At 50.9% G+C, this 12639-nt stretch overlaps 1 protein-coding gene across 2 annotated transcripts; it reads left to right on the top strand.

Moving 5' to 3' along the window:
- Window positions 1-3759: 3759 nt before the first annotated feature.
- ZBTB42 (zinc finger and BTB domain containing 42) lies at window positions 3760-9917 on the top strand. 2 transcript variants are annotated; one of them, XM_015287856.4, is made up of 2 exons: window positions 3760-4070; window positions 5394-9917. In XM_015287856.4, the coding sequence occupies exon 2, from the start codon at window positions 5408-5410 to the stop codon at window positions 6797-6799; it is 1392 nt and encodes a 463-aa protein (XP_015143342.2). In that variant the 5' UTR covers window positions 3760-4070; window positions 5394-5407; the 3' UTR covers window positions 6800-9917. The 2 variants fall into 2 exon arrangements, with proteins under 2 accessions (XP_015143342.2, XP_015143343.2); XM_015287857.4 differs by lacking the exon at window positions 3760-4070 and adding an exon at window positions 4431-4598.
- The last annotated feature ends 2722 nt before the right edge of the window (window positions 9918-12639 follow it).

The raw sequence follows: 12639 nt of genomic DNA on the forward strand, positions 1-12639 counted from the left end.
TGGGAAAAGATGGAGTCCTTTCACACCTGAGATGGCAGATATATCAAACCATGATCACAGTGCTCATTCTAATATAGTTGGCCAACCCAACAACCTACAACTCATCTCACTTAAGAGACCTTTTGCAGGCAGTGAGATGGGTACACCAACCCTCTGCCTCACAAAGCTCAGGGTAACAGTTGGAGGTGAGGTTGATTTACCTTGGGACAAAGCACTTTCCAAGTGCTCAACTGGCACCCAAACACCACTTGTACTGGGCCTTTTACTCTAGGTTATATTTTTGCTTAGCAAGTGTTTCCACTGTGAGATTTCCCAGTTCCAACATAGCAAAACACGTCTGCAATATTTAGCTCTGCTTTCTTCTGAGAGTTACTAAAATAAAGTGCATTGTTAACAAAGAGCACTGTTTGCCTACAAATAGAGCAACACCAGTTAAGAACTTCTCCTTTAGCACAATATTTGTAACTCCACAGTGGACCCTACAGTGCTGAGAACACATCAGATGCTGATTTAAAGAGTTTTGCCTGGGCCTGGTAAATTTTATGCCTGGTCCCAAAGCAGACACCAATTTTGTCTCTTACAATCTGCCGTTATTTACAGCCTCCCATTGTCACCCTCTATATATCCTGCTACAAACTTCCATCCACCTGTTAATTTATAACATGGGCTCCTGGTTTTGCTTCCTGGGGATTGATGGATGGATAAATAAATAAAGCAAATATCAAAAAGGAAGCAAGTTGCTTAATTGTATTAGATAATTCCAAAGTAAATGTATATTAGATTCTGAATGTAAGCAAGCAAACCAGAGCAACATTGAAATATGGTGCCAGGGTGATTAGCAAGGACAAAAGGGGAAAAACCTCCCAAAGAGGAGACCGTGCCTTATCAATACCACACATATTTCCTCAACCTGTACAAACCCTATACGTGAAAAGAACACCAACAGATTTTTACAGGCCGAAAATGTACCTTCGCTTACCCTTTCTAGAAATCCAAAACACAGCAGACTGTAACATGACCAAGCAGAAGTTGAGGGTTTGGCAGGCAGAGTGAAACTGTGAAGGATGAATAACGAAGAGGAAGAAGCTTTCTCCCAGCTGCTGCTGCTGGAGATGCAGTGCAGGTGCAGTGGGAAGTGCCTGGTGGCTCAGAGCCTGCAGAGCCCATTGCACCTCTAATGCTTGTTCCTAGATCAGCCTGTCCTTATTGATGTTACAGAAAATACGAGTTAATATGCAATTTATATATGCAGCTTGAGGCTAACAGGAGTCTATGCATTCTGTAGAATGGTTTGACAGCGGAGACATAAGGCACTGCAATACAGGCTCACCAACAGTCCAGCGCACACGGGTCTTGTTATCAGGGACGAATCAGCAGGACAGCCATAAAGCTAATAGGACATACATAAACACACTGCTCAGGAGGATGTCTGCAGTATATACTCAGATTAATGTCTGGGATGGCAATAGTGCATGTTAATGCTTCCTTGAGTCCCACAGGATGTGCTAGGACAGGACCTTTGGAAAGTTCACCCCACTTGTCTATGGCTTGGATGTAAACCAGGCAACCCCTAAAAGCTGACCTTGGTTCTGACTGCAGGTAAGTGCTGGAACAGATTATAAAGTGTGGAAGATCCGTGGATGCCAGTGGCATCTCCTTCTCTTAACAGCATGGGGCTATTTCAGATGACGAGATGAAGCATTTGATTCTCCTAATGCATGCAGATGTCTGCATGGGATAAGTCAACATTTGGAAAAGCTGGGAAGAACTGCTGCAAATCAACCTTGCTATGACCAATAGATCTGAAACATCTCCACTGCCTGCAGTGTTACACAGTTCCTGCCTCTCCCTCTGAAATGTGACTAGACTCCCACAAAGGAGGTGCCGTAGTGAAGAGAAAAAAATCACATAAAAGCACGGAAATCACGTAGAAACAAACACAAAGAGGCTGCTACCCAATGAGGTGAGAAAGAAAACGATTAAACCGCGTGAAAAACCTGTTGCTACCACTTCTGCATTTGGCCAACGAAGAGGGACGGAGAGGCCCCACTGGGTAAACATGCTCTCTCCTGGGATCAAAGGGGAAGGAATGGAAGCGAGTCCTCGGGCTCCATGGACCCAATCCAGTTGGTTTTCTACTAATTTCTGTGGGCTTTGGCAGCATGCGGAACAGGGACTGGGGCTGGCAAAGGAAAGCCCTGCCATTACGGCCAAGTTTCCACTCTGCCCTGAAACTGCAGAAGGGTTTTAGCGGAGCCCAGGAATGCACGTGGCACAAAGGGTGACCAATACGTCAGCTCCCAGCATTCTCCATCAGTCCCCGTGCCATGCAGCCATCCCCACATCTGGCAATGGGATGGTGGCGATGTCCCCCAGCTTGGGCCCTGGTCCCAGTGTTCCCTATAGGATATGAGGGCCAGGCAGCTCCTCCCCCTCGGGGTAAGGCTGGAAATGGAGCCTGTTTTCGTATGGGGTCCCCAGCCTGGGGCTGGGGCTGGAAGCAGATGGCTTGCTTGTGACTTCGTGCTTTCACAAGGGCCTTCAGAATGGAGCAGCTCACAGAATAAAGCTTCTGGGGCAGTTCTTCCTGTTGCCTTGCCTCGAGTAATCGCTCTGGGCCTGTTTACACTAGCAAGTTGTACTACCAGTATTTTATACAGGCACAGGTAAATCGGTACAACACCTGCATTGTGTGTCTGCTGCTGCCCGGCGTGAAGGCGAGCGCACGGCTTGGGAGGTTCTGGAAAGCAAGCCAGCATCGTGCAGAGCAGGTGCTAAGAAGGAACAGGCACGGGTGTATGGCATGGCATTTCAACCTGGGTACTGACCAGAGGTTTACTGTGAAATTGGAATGAGTTTACTAAAAATAAAGTGCTGTTAAATTGCAGCCAATTACTTGGTTTGTTCAGCCCAGAGCAGAGGGGGATGAGGGGAGGCCTGATGGCGCCTGCAGCTCCTCACAGGGAGCGGAAGGGCAGCGCTGGCAGCGGCAGGGCCTGAGGGAACGGCATGGAGCTGTGTCAGGGGAGGGCCGGGTGGGGGTTAGGGAAAGGTTCTGCCCCAGAGGGCGGTGGGCATGGAACAGCCTGCCCAGGGCAGTGGGCACAGCCCCAGTGCTGGAGCTCTGGGAGCGCTGGGACGCCGCTCTCAGACATTTGGTGATGTTGTGTGGAGCTCGATGGGGTTGAGCTCGATGATCCCTGTGGGTCTCTAAGAACTCGGGATATTCTGTGAAGCTACGAGTCCTAGCTTATAGCATCCAAGCAGGAAATTAAACCCTCCGTTCTTTTTTAAAGCCCTCGGTTGTGCCAAACTGCGACGGATGTGGCCCCAGCACCTTCAGTTGGCCCACTGGAGTGGGCACCTCCCCGTTCTGGGCTGGGTTTCCCAGTTGGAGCCCTGTGGATAACGGCATCCCATTATGCAGAGCTTTGGGATGACGCTGTCACTAAAGGCGCTCCAAATAGGCTGGCACTCACTGCCAACCCAATGCAATGGTTGAGGTCTGCAAGGGAAAAGTGGCAAAATAGTCACCGACTGCTGCGACGCAGAGCCTGAGGATAAAAGAGCAACGAGCTGGATTAAATTAGTAACAAATATGCCCGTTGATAAACGTGATGTATGGAGGTGCCAACGCCAGCACTGTGCGTTGGAAAACACACACCGGGGAGCGCTCCTTCCGCGGGGCTGCGCCGGAGTTGGGAGCGGGACGGCCAACGCAACGGCCGGGCGGGGAGGAAAGGAGGAGGAGGAGGAGGAGGAGGAGAAAGAGCAGGAGGAGGGAGCAGCCGGCAGCACGCACCGGCCGCCGGGGCTGGCCGGGCCGGCGGGGGCTATTGTGTGCACCAGCCGGGGACGCACACACACACACACACACAGAGACACACACACAGACAGACACGCTCGCACACACGCACTCACTCACTCACTCACACCCGCGGCTCGGAGGGAAAGTATCGCGAGAGCGGCCGGCGAACAACCTGCTCCGCAGCCCCGCCGGCCCCGCGCCGCGCCCGCGGAGCGCCGCGCACCGCGCACATGCGGCCGCACAGCCCCGCCGCCGCCCGCCGGTGAGTACGGAGCGGCCGAGCCCCGCGGCCCCCGGGAGAGAGACAGAGAGAGCCCCGCAAAGTTGCGGAGAGCGGAGCCGGGAGAGGAGGGGCGGCCGAAAAGCGGCTCCGCGGTGCCCCCCCCCCTCCCTCGCTCGCTCCGGCGAAGGTCACCGCGGTGGTGCGGGGAACGAGCTTTGCGGCTGGAGGGGAGGCGGGGGGGGGTCCTGGGGGCGGGCTCGGGGCAAGTTTGTGGGATTTAATCGCGGGCTATAAATGGGGCTGCTGGAACTTTAAAAGGCAGCAAGCTGTGGTTGGCTGGTAGCGAGATTTGGAGTAACATATGGCATTAAAAGGCGCACAGCTGGAGGTAGCATTTCCATCGCAGTGAAGTCAGAGCAGCTGACTCTCCAGCTTGCGGTGTAATTAGCAAACCGAGCACTCCTCCTTCCCTCCGCCCGCCCGCCTGCCTCCCTCCCGCCGCGCCGCGCTCGCACCCGCACCGCTCCGCGCTCCTCCCGCACGGCTCCGGCTCCGCGCCCCGGGAAGGTAAGAGCCCGGCGGGCACCGCACCCGGCCCTGCCCTCCTCCCGCCGCTTTTCCCCCCTCGGCTTTTTAATAACTTCGAGGGAAACTTTTTCTTTCTTTTTTTTTTTTTTAATTTATTTTTTTCTTATTTTTTTTCCTCTTATTTCCTGCACGCGGAGCTCGGCGGGTGCCGCCGCTCTGCCCACCCCGCGCTGCCCCCCCCCTCCCCACCCCCCCCCCCTTCCCATAGCGGGGATACCGCCCCGTCCCCAGCGCCGCCCGCGGGTTGTGTTGTGGATCGGTGCATAACGACGGGGGAGAAAGTTTAAACGGGGGCTGCGTGCGGGACGGGGATGGGCCGTGCCGGGGGATGCCCCGAGATGGGCGGCCGGGAGGAGCTGCGGAGTTTGGTGGTGGTTCTTGGTTGTTGTTTTATTTTTTTTTCATTTGTTCTCCCGGTGTTTTCCTCTTAATTTTATTAAGCGAAAGAAACAAAGGTGGAGGGGCTGCTGCTCTTGGTGCTTTTGTTTACTTCCAATCAAGTTTTTCCTGTTTGGAACAGGTGCGAGGGGATGAGGAGCTGTTGTGCTGTTTTTTCCCTTTTTTTCTCTCTCTTTCTTTTTCCCCCCCCTTCTCCCCCCCCCACCCCCCTTCCAGCTCCCCTCATTAATAAAACCATTACACCCAATTAGCAGCAAACGCTATCTCTCCGCGCCTCTCCTTTTGCCTTGCGTTACCCCAAAGCCGATCTGTTTGCTCCAGCTGCTAGGAGGCTTTAGTTTACAGTAGCATTCAAGTTTTTCCTGTTTTGAACAGGTTATGAAGGAAGAATGGAGTTTCCAGACCATAGCCGCCAGTTGCTGCAGTGTCTGAGTCAGCAGCGTCACCAGGGCTTCCTGTGTGACTGTACTGTGTTGGTTGGAGAAGCTCAGTTCCGAGCGCACAGAGCCGTCCTCGCCTCTTGCAGCATGTACTTCCATCTTTTCTACAGGGACCAGTTAGACAAAAGGGATATTGTGCATCTGAACAGTGACATTGTCACGGCCCCTGCCTTCAGCCTGCTGCTCGAATTCATGTACGAGGGGAAGCTGGAGTTCCACAGCCTCCCGGTGGAAGATGTGCTGGCCGCCGCCAGCTACCTCCACATGTATGACATTGTGAAAGTCTGCAAGGGCAAGTTGAAAGATAAAGAATCGGGCTCGGAGGAGAAGCCGGGCGATGAGGCGGCTGTGCCGGACAAAGCGGAGCGTTTCCTCGATGAGTTTGAGCCGGGGGGCAAAGCGAGGTCGGAATACGAGCGGGCCGTGGGCAAGGAGAAGGTGGGCTGCCACCCCACCTGGCCCTGCGGCCCCCCCAGCCTCAGCCCGGCCGAGGCAGAGCCCTGCGCGGTGGCAGCTGGAAAAACAAAGGCGAATGTCAATAGTTGTGCGGGACCTTTGTCCCAGAGGTCCGCCAGCCGTCCCCCGGTGTCGAGCGAGGCCGACTGCGCGCTGGATTTGTCTTTCAAGCCCGTGCTGGGGAGAGATTCCTCGCAGCCCTCCTATGCCTTCGGACAGCTGGCTTCCGACAGCCAGCAGCAGGGCACCGAGCCGCTGGTGAAGGATGAACAAGAGTCGCTGTCAGAGCGGGAGGACGGCGAAGCCGGCAGTCCGGAGAGTCAGCATTTTGGGAACTCGGCCAAGAGCCTGGTGACAGGGTTAGGACACATGTTCGCGGGGAATGGCAGCTCTCACGGCCGGGAGGAGGACCTAGACCAAGAGCGAGAGGAGAGCGAGGACGACATGGACCCCGCGGACATCTCTGCGGGCGTGCTGGTGCCCCCAGGGCACATCTGCATCTGCCCGCTGTGCAGCAAGGTGTTCCCCAGCCCGCACGTCCTGCAGCTGCACCTCAGCTCCCACTTCCGCGACAAGGATGGCGCGAGGAGCCGCCTCTCCCCCGACGGCGCGGTGCCCACCTGCACCCTCTGCGGGAAGACTTTTTCCTGCATGTACACCCTGAAGCGACACGAGCGGACGCACTCGGGCGAGAAGCCCTACACCTGCGGGCAGTGCGGGAAGAGCTTCCAGTACTCGCACAACCTGAGCCGCCACGCGGTCGTGCACACCCGCGAGAAGCCCCACGGCTGCAAGTGGTGCGAGAGACGCTTCACGCAGTCGGGGGATCTGTACAGACACATCCGCAAGTTCCATTGTGGCCTTGTCAAGTCTTTGGTTGTTTGAGACGTGGGATTCTTCTTATTTTCCCCCCCCCCGCCCTCTTAAAGCAGGGAAAAAAAGGCAGCATTTGAATTTTTTTTTCTCCCCCCCTCCCACTTTTTTTTTCCCCCCTTTTATTTTAGTGATATTCACTTTTCAGGTATTTGATGTTTAAAAGATGCAGAGGTACACACTCCAGAGGCCTTTCAATACAATCCTGCCCCCCATTTCCCCAGCCCTGCCCCTCTCACCTCTCTGCCCATCAGATCTTCCCGCGTTCCGCTGTTAATGTGAAACAACCCCAGTAGTTCTGCAGTGATTTGGCGGCTGTTCTCATGCTGGAAGCACTCGCTTTGTGGTCGGGGAGGTTCTATTTATTTATTAACTTTTATTTTAAGTTGGAAGAAGGATTGATTGTTGATTCTGGAGAAATGCTTGGATCCTGTTAAGCTCCCCTGATCCATCTGCACGTTGCCCAGAGATGTACTGATAGCATCGCTCACCTCTCCAAACATTTCAGTGCAGAGGAAGTTCTCTGTAGTGCTCTCTCTTTGAGTAGCTGGCAGCGGCCTTATGGTGCTGCAGGAAACTGTAACAGGCCCAGAGAGTAAAGGGGTGGGGTGAGAATTCCTGGGTACACCTTTGGTACTGCTCACTTCGTAAATTCTTGTCATTATTTTGGAGTAGCTCCACTATTGAATGTGAAGGTTTGCCTTCAGGCCTGATTTTGTTTCCTTCCTACCCATCTTCCTTACCTGCGGAGCTGCCCGGTGGCCCCAATGGGCACAGATCCATGCTGTCCCTGGCTGCTTTTATCCCCACGCAGGGACTGATGTGCTGGGAACCGCTTTGGACTGGTGCTGCTCCAGAAGGCAGGAGATGCCCTGCTGCCTTACTCAGATCAGCAGCTCAGGATTTAATTTATTTTTTTGTTTTTCATGAAGTTGGTGATCCCTCTGGGCCCAGATCCGTGCAATCCCTGAGGGCAGAATGAAGGGAAACTGCTGGAGGGAGGCACGGCTCAGCTCTCCCCTCCATCCCACCCAGCTCTCCCTCCCACCCAGCCACTCACCGCCTTTCCAGGGGAGGTTTTTGGATTTGGGGTTTTATTTTTACTATTATTCTTTTAAATTCCTGTAAGCTGAGGCTGCCTGTAACCACAACCAGCATTACTCCAAATTCATAACTCAGTGCCTCGCCTGGGAGAGCATCCTTTATGTCAGATGGTTCCCACCCCATCGAGTTCTCCATTCGAGGTATGTGCGCGTGGGGCTGAGGCACAGCAGTGACATCTGAGGGTTCCGACTGCTGTTCTCCATGACTGCTCTTCACCAGTTTTCCTGACACTCCTGGAACTGTTCTGTGAAACACATAAGTTTATTTTTAAATGAACGTGAAGCACTGAGTTTGATTCCTTTCCTTTTCCCTTAACGTTGTGCTTAAAATACTGTATTTCACCTTATAAAGAATTGCCTAAGGCCTTCCCCCTCTGGTCCAGAACCTGAGCACTACCTACATGAGTAATACGGGATTGGTTTTTATTATTTTTTTATAACTAAGTACTTCCTCTTAAAGAATTGAGATATACTTGTTGCAGCCTCCTCCCATTCATCTCTTAAGCTATGAATGTACATGTAATGTGAAATTTTTGCTTCTATTTATAGTTTGGGGTTTTGTTTTCAGTCTGATTTCTCAACTGTAAAATATTTTTGCTGAACCTGTTACATATGGAAGTCGTGGGAGAGTTCTTTATCTTGAGCTTAAGTGTCTTTGGTACTGTGGTCTTATTCTACTTAATCAGTTTCTGTTCTATTTCTCCTTTTGTTGCTGTGATTGGAAATAGCACTGAACAAAATCTACTAAAATTAAGTTATTTTTTTTTCTTTCTACTAAAATTAAGTTATTTTTTTCTCCTGAAGATACTTGATATAGTATTTATTAGCTTTTTTTTTTTGAAGTGGAATTGTTCCTGTTAATCTATTTCAAAGCTAGTTACTTTACATTTTATAACGGCGGTTCTGCATGTTGAACAACATGTGAAGAGTTAATGTAGAGTCAGCATTACTGGAGCTGGAGATCTTAATTTTGCATCCTTGTTATGCTTTTTGCCTTTCAGTCTTTGGTTCGTTGGGTTTTCTTTTTTTTTGTTGGTTATTTTTCCTAAGAGCATAAAAGAGGATGTGCCGTAAGACATCCCTCGGTGTGTGGAGCAGGGAGAGGTTGAACCGAGTTTGTGTCTGACGTTAGCATAGGAATAACTCATTAAACTGATGCTGTGAGCATACTCTGTACTGCAGTGAATACAGGACAAAAGTTTTTTAAAAGGAAAAAAAGGAAAAAGAAAAAAAAAGACTTTCTCATTCTTTCCTCCTTCACAAACACGCTGTTCTCATAGTCTGGTATTTGTGTTCCCACTCGTCATAGCTTGAATTTCTAAAGTAAAGATGTTTGCACTTATTTTTGTTCTTAAGGTGACTTTTTTTTGGCTCTCTCTCTCTGTCTCTGTGTCTCTGACTTCAAGCTGCAATAGCTCTGAGCGTGTTTTCCAAGGGGTTCGTGGCTCTACAGAGAAGTGCTCCAACCATTGCACACTGGGCTGGTCTTTGCAGGAGCTCTGTCACTGTGGGGCAGTCGCCGTCTCAGTAGGGGATGGCGCTGCGCTGCATTTTAAACACTGGATTTGTCTTCTACTGCAAACAAATACTGTGAAGTTGATGTTTAAAAAAAAAAAAAACAACAAGCAAACAAAAAAAACTCACAAAAAAAAGTCATTGATATTTTTAATTGTTTTTAATCTTTGGTGCAGTTCAGATTAAATATGTATATTTAAAGACATTAATTTTTTTGTGGGAGAGTTTTATAGTATACAGTATGTAGAAAAAGCTATTGGAATGGAGTATATTTTATAAAAACATTCTATCACTGTTTTATAGTGAACTATTTTCTTCCTTCAGTGTTAGCGTTGTGCTGTTAGCCTAGGTCCGACAATCGCAGGGAGAGCGACTTCAGCTGTTGTTAGCGCTTAGTTTTGCGTGGAGTTCTGTTTGCAACTGTATTGGTATGTGCTGTACAATGTGACAATCGTGACTAGGATTGTTGTCTTTAAGGATTTCCACGAAATAAAATGTGCTAGAGTTGTAAACTTGAGCCTCCTCCTCCCCCTGTAGCGGAAGGGGGGGGCGGTTGGGGTTGTTCTTGTGACGTACAGCTGGTGCTGTTGCTTTCATTGCATTTGTTGTAGACTCATTAAAGTTGGAAAAGACCTCTAAGATCGTCTAGTTCACCTGCCACCAATATGGCCCACTAAAGTCGATGCTCCAGTATTTCTGTTTTTTCAGGGTCGGTGGGAACTGTAGATATGCAAAGTGCTGTGCACGGTTGGATCCTGAGCCTGCATGGATGGAGGGAGCTGTGTGGGCACCAAAACCTCGGTGGGTTTGGAAGAGCTGAGCTCTGCCCCAGCTCCTGCTGTCCCGCAGCTGTTTGGCTTCAGCAGGAGTTGGGGTTGGGAGGAGGAAGACACGAGCTGCGTGCACCAGCTGCTGCTTGGGGGGAGGAGAGGAGCCCACGGATCTTTTTGCACCTGTATTATGCCTTTTATTGCTTAGTTCTTGCGAGGCAAAGGGCCCTGCTGGAATCAGGCTGCTTTGGGATGGTGCTCCTTAAGGGAAGGGCAAACGAGAGGTGGTTCTGGTGTGCAGGCACAGCTATCTGCCCTCCTGCTGTCAGGTAGTTGCTTCTCTGCAGTGCTATCAAAACAGGAATATTTCCTGCGTTCAGTCATGCTGGGTGCAGCCTGTGCATCCATCCCCATCCATAGGGAGCACGGAGATATGTGTGTTGTTCCTGCAACATCTGGTTCTGAGGCAAAGTCTTAGAAATACTTTAAAGTTTGTATTTCCCCTTTTGGGGAGGGAGGGGGGTGGGAGTCTCCCTGCAGCTGCATTGTCTGTGGCACGCTCTTTAAGTGAGTGGAAGGAGGTATAACTCACCCTGCTCAAATCTGGGTGCTGTGCTGTGCTAGGGAGGCAGCAAGCTTTCCTTGGTGGGGGTGGGGAAGGGGGGGGCTCTGGAGGTGGGAGGGAGAAGAAGCAAAAAGAGCTCCTCCTGGGAGGTGGGCAGCTATAAATAACTGCACATAGACTGAGGGGAGCAGCCCACGTCTATGCTGGTGTGGGCATGCTGTGCTTTTTTTTTGTTGTTGTTGTTGATATCAATTGCTAATGTGAATTCTGGCACTCCAGATCCTGATGACTGTTGTTCTGATAACGTAATTAAATCTGCAGAGTGTGAAAGGAGAAGCCCAGCTGCTGAGTGGATGCTGGAGGGGCTGTGTGTGTGTGGAGGGACCGAAGGAGCCTCCGGATGCCTCCAGGCACAGGTTCCTGACTTGCAGGTACACAGGGAGTGCTGCTGCCCTTCATTATGAGAGAGGGGTAATAGCATAGAATCATTAAGGTTAGAAAAAACCATTAAGATCACCTAGTCCAACTCCAACCCATCCTCACCATGCTCACTGACTGTACCTCAGTGCCACATCTCTGTAGTTCTTAACACCTCCAGGAGTGGTGACTCCATCACCTCCCTGGGCAGCTGTGCCAATGCCTCACTACTCCTAAAGAGAAGCAACTTTTCCAACCCTCCAACCTGAGGGGATGTCTGTCCTCCAAGCTGTGTCCCATTGTGGGGCTGCAAGGGCAGGTGTCCTCCAGGACTAAAATCCATAGTGGGCTCCATAACTTGGAAAGGGTCAGTCCTGCAAGGTGCTGGCGAAGTGGGTCCCCATGGCTCTTGTAAAGCTTGGCTCTTGTCGGGGTGAGTCTTATGAGATGTTTTTGTTTTCAACTTCTGTTTTCAAGTGACTTCCAGAGGTGATCTGGCCTTGGGTATGCATAGCAGTGGCCATGTGCCATTAAGTGCCACTGTACATCTGAATGCTACTGAGTACCAGCTCTTTCCTAGCTTGGACAATAGGGCATAGGTTAGATCCCAGCCACTGAGGAAAGCTCATGCTGGCCCATGAGAATGTCACCAGGTGAGGTTCCCCTGTGCTGTTACATCCTACCTTGTAGAATTGCACAGTGCAGATGGGCCATGTTTATGCCTTCAATCAAACTCTTGCAGCTGAACCAAGTCTCCAGGCCAGTGATAAGGAATGCCTCCATGAGAAACAGTTGGGGTTGGGAGTGTGGAGAGGATCTCTTGCCCAGCTCGGTGGTGGCACATCTGCTGTCCAGCTTCTATGGCTGTCATTGTGCCATCCTGAGCTTCAGTTGCCTTTGAGTATTTTTCTGTGCCTTTTTGCTGAGGTGTGTGCACAGCAGAACATGAAGCAGCAGCTGTTATCTGAGGAAATCAATGGCAGGTGTGACCCAGCAAAAACAGCCTATGGAGGACAAAGCTGGGCTCGAGTGAAATGGAGTATGGTGTGGTTGGTGTGTGAAAACACCTTGCCCTGGGAGGAGGAGGAACTGTGCACATAGTGACCTGCTTGGGGAACATTTTGTCTCAAATTACTCACTGTTTGGAGCTGGGGAGGACTGGCCTGGAAGTGCTGTGGATTGAGCAACTTTGCACAGTGAGGTATCTTTCACCACAGTGCATCCAAGGGCTGCTGCTCTGCTGCCCGTGTGTGTGACTGAGGTGGGGACGGTGGCTGAAGAAGAATGCAGGGTGCTTTCCAAGCTTGTACCTCTGTCTTCCTGACTGGCTCTTTTCATCCCAATTAAAAAAAGTATATATATCAGTAGCACTGTTGAATAGGAGGAGAAAGAGCAAACAGTTCGGTTATTGTTACCTGTTTCCTGTTTGAAATGCTCTGTCATACAGCTGCACGCTGCTGTACACAGCTGGCTCCCATGCCC

This window comes from Gallus gallus, chromosome 5 (genome assembly GCF_016699485.2).
Source record: "Gallus gallus isolate bGalGal1 chromosome 5, bGalGal1.mat.broiler.GRCg7b, whole genome shotgun sequence".
Classification (NCBI taxonomy): domain Eukaryota; kingdom Metazoa; phylum Chordata; class Aves; order Galliformes; family Phasianidae; genus Gallus; species Gallus gallus.